Here is an 8,410-nt window from a genome sequence, read left to right on the forward strand (position 1 = left end):
ACTATCTAATAAATAAAGTATCTACATTATGTAATAATTCACTGCAGTAGAATACTTTCTTCTGTAAAACCTCCTCAAATTCTTCAAGACCAGGGGACAAAGAATTTTATAAAATAAGTTGTAACTTACAATTTAAAACACGTAGTTATCCCTCCCCCTCTCCCCCCGTATAAAATAAGAGCGACGATTTATAAGTATTGCTGTGGTGATATTGCAATATGGAAAAAGCCATATTGCGCTTAACGTGGCGGTGGCACCCCTCCCGTTGATATGGAACACTAGAGGTGAGCTGGATATCCATTTTTTTGGATAATCCACGCCCTGATCCGATCCAACTGGATTTGGATGAATTGGATCTGATATTTTTTGGGCCAAATGGATTTGGATGGATTGGATCTGAAATTTTTTGGGCCAAATGGATTTGGATGGATTGGATCTGAAATGTTTTGGGCCAAATGGATTTGGATGGATTGGATCTGAAATTTTTTGGGCCAAATGGATTTGGATGGATTGGATCTCAAAAAATGACGATCCAGCTCACCTCTATGGAACACTGAGAAATGTCCAGTTATAGAATGAAAATCTTACATAGTGAATAAGTATCTTATGCATGTGCATAAATTGGTGAAGTTAAGTTAAATGCATGCAATTCATTCTTATTTACTCTGTTCCCCATATACATACTTATATCTACATATGTATACGAACATACGTACAGATGTTCCAAAGTGCAGATAATATGCAGATGCTAACTAACCCATTCAATTATTACGAGGCTGCTTGAAAATGCATATATGTATGTATGCATCTCAGTTAAAGGCAAAATATTGACTTGGCTTTCCATGCAAATCGTCATGTGAAGGCAGAAGCGAGAGATGCTTAATTCTTGTGGATCCGAGTAGTACGATTTCTCTCGCTGTTACATATGCATCTCAACTTGTTCACCGACGGAACCTTTTGGCCAAGTACAAGCTCCGTGCCAGGTTTTCGCTCAAAACCATGAGAACCAAATATTCCCACGGCAAAACATCATCACACACGCATACATCAATTTCTACGCTGGGAAGGTGACATGAATAACGTGCCGGAACGGAAATCATATTTGCGATGTGATGCATGAAATTATTATGCATTACCAATGGAAAATGAAAATTTTTGCAAAAATTTTGCAATTCAATATTAACCATTCATAAATATATGTACGTAGAATAATAATAATAATAAGAACGTATTTCCTAAGTCAACAAGTTCAGTTTGGTCGTAAAATTGCTTACATGTAATTCAACAGTGTTTGTCGTATTAGCAAAGTCCTGCACCAAATTAGTGCACAAAAATGTTCTTAACCGTTGAATAGCACTAGTCACAAATTCGGAAAAGTTCAAGAAAATGCACAAAAATAAAGAAAAATGATTTACATGCAAATAGGTAATATAGTAACATTGCAATTTTATATACAGATATTATAAATTATCTGTATGTACGTATTTTATAACAAACGATTCTTGTTTGAAGATTTCGCAGCGATTAATAATTTTAACTTGTGCTTTGATATTACACATTAGATCATTGAAAGCAATTGGACATATTACATAGATACATACATACATATGTGAATATTGTTGGTTACTTATGTATGCATATGAGGTTTAATATGGAGAATATTGTATACCAATCAAGCATATATTTCTTGTAAATTACCATGCAGTTTAATGGGAAAATTTATGGTACAATACCCAAAAATACAACAAGCTACACTTCATACCACATTATCCATTTTACCAATTTTTAGGACAGTGGTAAGTACCAGTATTTACCAGTGTTATAAATATACCGCTTGGTAAATATGTAAGTACCACATTAAACACTGCAAAAGACACTAACAATGCGATGGTGTGAGCGACTAATCTCAGATTTTGATGCGACCACAACTATTTGATAGTATAACTCAATACAACCAATATTTGGATTTGCATTTTCTTGAATGCGCAATATTAAAAAAGATACGAAGGGTCAAAGTTGACAAAGACGCATGATTTTCACCATGCGGGAAGTCAGTAATTTTCACCCACACTCCTCCGCTCCGCTCGCTTTCATTCTGTTGGGGGTCAATTACACTCGCTTCATTTTTCGTTTCATCGGCTTCGCTTTCATTCATTCGAGATTTAAATTGTAGATAAATTCATGAGGCTGGACTAACATAACTTTCTAATAATTTAATTGGCTTAACTTCCGAATGGATTCCATAAATTTATTATCTGTAGCAAAGTCAATGCTCCATATAATACGTAATAAATATGATTATGAAGACAAAGCACCAAATGACGAAGAGGAAATAATTGCAGAGTTGCTTCTCGATAAACTTTGTGAGCTCATCCACGACTACGTTTTTGTTGAAGATGAAGTTCTTGATGAAGGTAACGTTTCCAAATATATAAAATTTATGTAATCAACATGTAACAGGGTTTATGAATTCTTAGATGAAAATGGGCTGCCTAGCAATGAATTATATGTCGACGATGATGGATCAAATATTGTTGATGACAAAGTAACACTAAATTACAAACAGAGAGCGATGGCTGAATTCGAACAACACCCGAAATGGAAATTTCGAACTTTTAAGAAACGGTTCTCAAAAGTAAAGTATCCATCCTACATTAAAAACTGGAAGAGGCAAATTGCAATGGGTAGGTCAAACGTAGTCGCATGTCAATAAAATTCATTTAGCCAAAGTACATTAATCAATTTTTCAGGAGGATCAAGATTCACAATTTTAAAGGAAATTGAAGAGTTTGTGATGTCCCAATTTCGTGATGCAAGAGATAAATTTTTATCCGTTCACACCATTGACATAAGGCGATGGGCTCTTATAAAAGCTAGGGAATATCCTGGCTTGAAGTTTAAAGCGTGTGATTCGTGGATCGGCGTATTAAAAAGAAGAAACCGGATATCATCTCGAAAGATTCAGAAGTTTGTGAAGCGCTCATCCGTAAAAGATCTGGATAAAATCCTTGAAGATGCTGCAAAATTCCGACAGGAAGTAAATGCAATGATCCCACTTTATGAACCAGGCAATATCTGGAATACCGACCAGACGGGATTTAAGTATGAAATTGTCTCCAATCGAACTCTAACTTCTAAAGGTGAAAGAAAAACTCTTGGAACGTCGTATTCGCCGAAAAATAAAGCCACCCACTCTTATACCGTACAGTATGTTGTTTCGTACGATGGATCCATAATTCCTCAAGTCTATGTCTGTTTACAGGTACGTATGCAATGACCAGCTCATTAGAAGTTGAATGTGAAAATCAGAAAATTAATTAAAGTTTCATTCACGTAGGAAATTGGTGGAATTTTAGGTCCAGTTGTGGAAAAAAACCTCTTTACGGCACCGAACCTTATTGTCTCCGCAAGCAGGTCTGGTAAATTAAGTACAGTTTTGGTTGAGGATTTCCTAGATAAAATTGTTGTTCCTCATGCTCAATATAACCAAATCCTGTATCTACTCGACAACTGGACGGCCCAAACTAACGAAGACCTTTACGAGAGCCGATTTGGACGTAGTCCGACTTATGATTTTTGGGTAATGTTTGTTCCAGAAAGTTGCACTGACCTGTGTCAACCCCTTGACACATATTTTCATCGCCAACTTAAGTATATAGTTAAGCAGTTTTATTTTTACGAATCGTTACATGAACCTGGCGAATCCTCATACTTATGTACTCGCAACGGAGTTTTGAAATTGCATTCGCTTGTTCACTTCGTTTTAAGCGCTCCTGTTTTTGTCCCGATGATTCGTTATTGTTGGTATTCTAGTGGGTTATGGGCGGATGGAGGAAAGCCATTATTCAAAAATGTTAGTGAAGTATGTTTCAAACCACGTGCAACTGATTGCAGTTTAATGATATGCGACAATGACGCATTTATAAAATGCAGCTGGTGTGATTTGTCTTTCTGTTTTAATGACTTCTATCACAAAAATCATATGCTAACTTGTGTAAAAAATCCGTTTGAAAATTAAATGCAATAAATGTTTGTCCACTTATTCATAATACTTGACTATTTACTAAACACAAAGCGAAGTTATGTTAGTAATGAAAAGTGCAAGCGAGAAAGCGGCATTGTGACGAAACGAGTCAGCGTGGAAACGAGTGGAGCGGAGGAGTGACGGTGAAAATTTCTGACCAGCCGCACGGTGAAAATCATGCGTTTTTATCAACTTTGACCCTTCGTATATTTTTTAATATTGCGCATTCAAGAAAATGCAAAACCAAATGTTGGTTGTATTGACTAACACTATCAAATAGTGGTGGTCGGATTGAAATCTGAGATTAGTCGCTGACACCTTCGCATTGTAAGTAAAAAGACTAAGTATCCGCTTCTTCCTTTACTTTCCCCTGAAACGAGTCCCTCTTTGACCTCGGGAGCCTATCTTTCTTCACAGCGACATCAACCCCACAAATTCTCTTTAAGTGGACAGATAACAAGGATTTGCTCGCAAAACCCTTTCCACACTGGTCGCAGATGAAGGGCCGCTCTCCCGTGTGGACTTGGAGCACGTGCGCCTTTAAGTGGACCGGGTACTGGAATGATTTTCCACACTGGGCGCATTTGTGCGGGGTGGGCGTGACATAGCCGACGGTGTGGATCCGCTTGACGTGCGCGCGCACTTGTTCCTTGTTCTTGAACACCAGCTCGCAATGGGGGCACGGGTTTTCCCGCTGGCTTGAGTGCGACGACAAATGAAGTTCGAGGTCTCTCTTGACGTAAAAGGAGGCGCCACATTGCTGAAAAAGTGCAATATTTTATATTCTTAATAATCATGGAGATTAACAGAGAAGGTGATATATTTTGCGAAATATTTTCGCAACTAAGAATGGCGTTAAAAAATCATTTTTCACGACAATTTCACGACTGAAGAAACCCCCCCATCGACTCCCTCCTATCCTCTCCCCCCATAAAATATACCGCTCTGTAATCATTTCTCGCCCTAAATCATTTTCGAATTCAGAATCCTTACAAGGAGGAAATTATTTTTGCACATTTTTTGCAAACTCGTCCTTATTACGCTTCCAAAATTAATTAACATTGCCACATTGCCACTTCCTTAGCTTACCTCACATTTGTGCGGCTTTATTTCCGAATGCCGCATTTTGTGTTGTCGTAATCCCAGCTGAGAAAATTGATCCACTGCGATTTAAAATTAAGTTTTTTTTTAAATATTAATTCCCCATCATGAATTACAAAATTTTATTAAAATTATTTATTTACATACCACTCATCGCACACCAAATGGTCAGCCCCATGCTCTCTGACCCGATGAGATTGGAGAGTACTTTCATGCAGAAACTTTTCTCCACACGTTTCACACTGGGGACGTTTCGATTCATCGTGTCTTCTTCGAACATGTGACCTGAGGGAGTCGTTATGCTTGAATTTTTTTCTGCAAATGTGACACACGTGGTCAGGATTGGGGACGGGTAATTTCTTCGGTGTTCGATGGACCTCCTTAATGTGGGCGTTTTTCTCCTTCTCGGAGCCAAACTTGGCGGAACAACCCGACTTCGAACAAGGAATGTGGTGGTGTCGAGCGATATGATAGTTCAGCGTGTATTCGGCGACGAATGATTTTTCGCAGTATCGACAGATCAGAACGTCGCGAAATTTTCGGTTTTTAACGGGAACACGGATCGGTGTTTTCACTTTTTGAGGAACAACTTTCTTTTTGGGACGATTTGAGCGACGTTTTCGGTCAGGAGGGGGTTTACTATTTTCTTCGGATTTGGCCGCTTTATCTCCACGTGGTGAGGGAGAAACTTTTTCCTTTCTGCGATTAGTGTCAGAAATAAAATAAATTCATTACATGAGGATAAACAAGTCGTGTACAAAACAAGGAGTTAAAATATAAAATTCTGAATATATGTATATATGTACGGGGTGGTTAAAATGACACGCTACAAACAATGGCAAATTTTTTAATGGGAAAAGCCCCTAAATCTCCATTAGTTACAAGATTTGGGATTTAGATTTTCATTAATTATTATCAAAACCGATGGAAAACTGATGACAAAATTCTTAACGTGAAGAAATTAAGAGAAAAAATTTTGGAACATGACTGATGGAAATTTGCGCGTTTTCCCCATTGAAAAATTTTCCATTTTCGTGTCACATGTAAACCACCCTGCATATATTTCTTTTAATTCTGTTAATTTCATACCCCACTGACTGAGATTTAGGAGGTCTTCCCCTCCTAGTTTTGGGTTTGACAGGTCTCCCCCTTCCCCTTCTCTTCCGTGGCTGGGGATGGATGCAGAACGATGACTCGTCGTAGTCGTCGTTATCCTCACCCTCAAGTTTTAGGGGATCAGTCTCCTCACTATTGAGTTCCATACCGGAGAAGGAATTAGGGTAATCAAAGGTTTCATAATTTTCATCAAGGAACAGATTTCCCTCGTCCGCTTCAACTTTGACTGCGACATTTTCCAACACAACGTTGCCGTCCTGTTCAGTCTTATCTCCTAGTCATGAATTTCAAACTAAATTTACTTATATTATTAATAAAATAAGAGGCCGTCCATAAATTACGTAACGCGAGAGGGAGGGCATCATCATTATACATACATGTTGCACATGTTTAACATATAAAAATAGCGCTATTTTTAGACCTCCCCTTCCCCTCTTTAATAAGGGGAGGTATAAAAATTGGTTTTCAGCTTTACGTACACCCTAAATAAATTTGATGAAAATTTACTCAGTTTTGAGTAAAATAGCCACCGAAGCAACTATTGAGTAAAATTTACACTGACAAAGGTAAAATTTACTCAAGGTTGACAGATTTTTGCTCAACCTTGAGTAAATTTTACTTTTGTCCGGGTTAATTTTACTCAACAGTTGCTTTGGTGGCTATTTTACTCAACTTTATTTACAATGTAATTTATGGACGACCCCTAATACAAAGTAAAGTAAAATTTCACTCAACCTCTCATCGTTTTGAGTACACTTGTCCTTAGTTGCGTAATCTTGTCGTCACTTTGTCCTTCTACGGATAAAGAATTCACCAGCATATCTTGAATTATCGAAACTTTCTGCCCCATCTGTCCCTCCAGGATGGATATTTGGCTCCGTATTTCCTCCATTTCGCTTATCATGGGGGCACAAGCTGGACAAAATTCACAGCTTTCGAAATTCTCTGCAAATTGTGGAGCAATTTTCTTCCGACTGCGACATGTTGGCGAACATGGTGACGACGACGACAGTAATTCCAGCAGGAGCGAGATTGGTACTATTTTTCTGATTTCCTTATTATCCAAGGGGGCTGTCGACGGGATGGTTGTGGGGATGACTTGAGAGCAAAGAAAACAGACCATGCTGACCTGTAATTAATGAACAGTAGAAATTTTGCAATTTAAATATTGTTTTAACAAGTTTGAATTAAATGTTTAAAAAAATCGGTTGTCGTCTAGCCTTCTGCACCACTTTTTTTTCCTAAACTAATAACCTTTTTAATTGTTTAAATTCCTTAATCTGCAAGGAAACACTTAACGCCCAACCTTATAGCTTAAATAGAGTTAGATTCTTACCATTTCAAAAATGAGAGGAGCGAGACTCCAGACGTTCGTCAAACCAATTTGAAAAGTGAAGAGTACGCACTAAAAATTTAATATCATTTAAATTGCCACTTATGCAAATACTAAAGTATGTATGAATGTTAGTATGATGAGAAAATTAAGTAATTGAATTGAATAATTTTATGTAAAACTTACATTGTGCGTTGATAAGAGCAAATTAAGAAAGTTTCTGTGTCCAGAGTTATTTTGCTTTTGCCAGCTGCTTTGATGGGTTGAGGGTCGTCGGCCCTAATTTATTTTACCTGATGGAGGTGAATAGAAATATTTAATCTATTAGCAGTAAATTTTGTCACCAAAGACAGATATTTTAGGAAACTTTAAATATCAAAACATCTGATGACGTGAGTTGAGTAGTGTGCAAAATGGATCGCGCCGTGGACTTTGTTTCTCAAAGCGGGTCGTCGTCCAATGCACGTGCAAGCTTCTCATGACAACGACCTTCATGGAAACTTTTCATGAAAAACTGTTTTCATGAAAACAAAATCTTTCCATAAAAAAATGCATGCAAATTTTAACAAAAAAATGCATGAATATTTGTAATAAAAAATGCATGAAAGGTATTAATGAAAAAATGCATGAAAAGTTTTAATAAAAAAATGCATGAAAAGTTCTAATAAAAAAATGCATGAAAACTTTTAATTAAAAAATGCATGAAAAGTTTTAATAAAAAAAAGTGAATGGAAATGAGCTTGATTTATTAATTTAATTGATACTTATTTTTCAAATCTTTCCATTTCACCTGAACCTTTTCCAGTTTCTCGTCTTTGGGCAGGGCTTAACTAAGG

At 37.1% G+C, this 8,410-nt stretch overlaps 2 protein-coding genes across 4 annotated transcripts; both read right to left on the reverse strand.

Moving 5' to 3' along the window:
- Window positions 1–1,144: 1,144 nt before the first annotated feature.
- Window positions 1,145–7,971, reverse strand: LOC110859618 (zinc finger protein 652). 3 transcript variants are annotated; one of them, XR_004837100.1, is made up of 8 exons: window positions 7,761–7,971; window positions 7,578–7,646; window positions 6,977–7,370; window positions 6,215–6,515; window positions 5,273–5,824; window positions 5,114–5,187; window positions 4,343–4,784; window positions 1,145–1,876 (listed from the first exon to the last, which is right to left on the reverse strand). XR_004837100.1 is itself a non-coding variant. In XM_035859676.1 (7 exons), exons 2-6 carry the CDS (start codon window positions 7,578–7,580, stop codon window positions 5,115–5,117), a joined length of 1,320 nt encoding a protein of 439 aa, XP_035715569.1. In that variant the 5' UTR covers window positions 7,581–7,646; window positions 7,761–7,971; the 3' UTR covers window positions 1,145–4,784; window position 5,114. The 3 variants fall into 3 exon arrangements, 2 of the variants coding, with proteins under 2 accessions (XP_035715569.1, XP_035715568.1); XM_035859676.1 differs by having other exon boundaries at window positions 1,145–4,784; window positions 6,215–6,512; XM_035859675.1 differs by having other exon boundaries at window positions 1,145–4,784.
- LOC118438844 (gastrula zinc finger protein XlCGF8.2DB-like) lies at window positions 4,365–5,041 on the reverse strand. The gene is made up of 2 exons (XM_035859628.1): window positions 5,018–5,041; window positions 4,365–4,784 (listed from the first exon to the last, which is right to left on the reverse strand). Exons 1-2 carry the CDS (start codon window positions 5,039–5,041, stop codon window positions 4,365–4,367), a joined length of 444 nt encoding a protein of 147 aa, XP_035715521.1.
- Window positions 7,972–8,410: the final 439 nt, after the last annotated feature.

The sequence above is a fragment of the Folsomia candida genome, unplaced genomic scaffold (assembly GCF_002217175.1).
Source record: "Folsomia candida strain VU population unplaced genomic scaffold, ASM221717v1 Fcan01_Sc027, whole genome shotgun sequence".
Classification (NCBI taxonomy): Eukaryota; Metazoa; Arthropoda; class Collembola; order Entomobryomorpha; family Isotomidae; genus Folsomia; species Folsomia candida.

Excerpts from the sequence above, each read along its gene's own strand:
- LOC118438844 (XM_035859628.1), bottom strand. The coding sequence starts at position 5,041 with ATGTGCAAAAATAATTTCCTCCTT. Across the intron at positions 4,785-5,017 it reads GCAAAAATAATTTCCTCCTT|CAATGTGGCGCCTCCTTTTA; the intron begins GTAAGGATTCTG and ends GCACTTTTTCAG.
- LOC110859618 (XM_035859675.1), bottom strand. Across the intron at positions 6,516-6,976 it reads TGTACTCAAAACGATGAGAG|GAGATAAGACTGAACAGGAC; the intron begins GTTGAGTGAAAT and ends ATTCATGACTAG. Across the intron at positions 5,825-6,214 it reads CCTAAATCTCAGTCAGTGGG|AAAGGAAAAAGTTTCTCCCT; the intron begins GTATGAAATTAA and ends CACTAATCGCAG.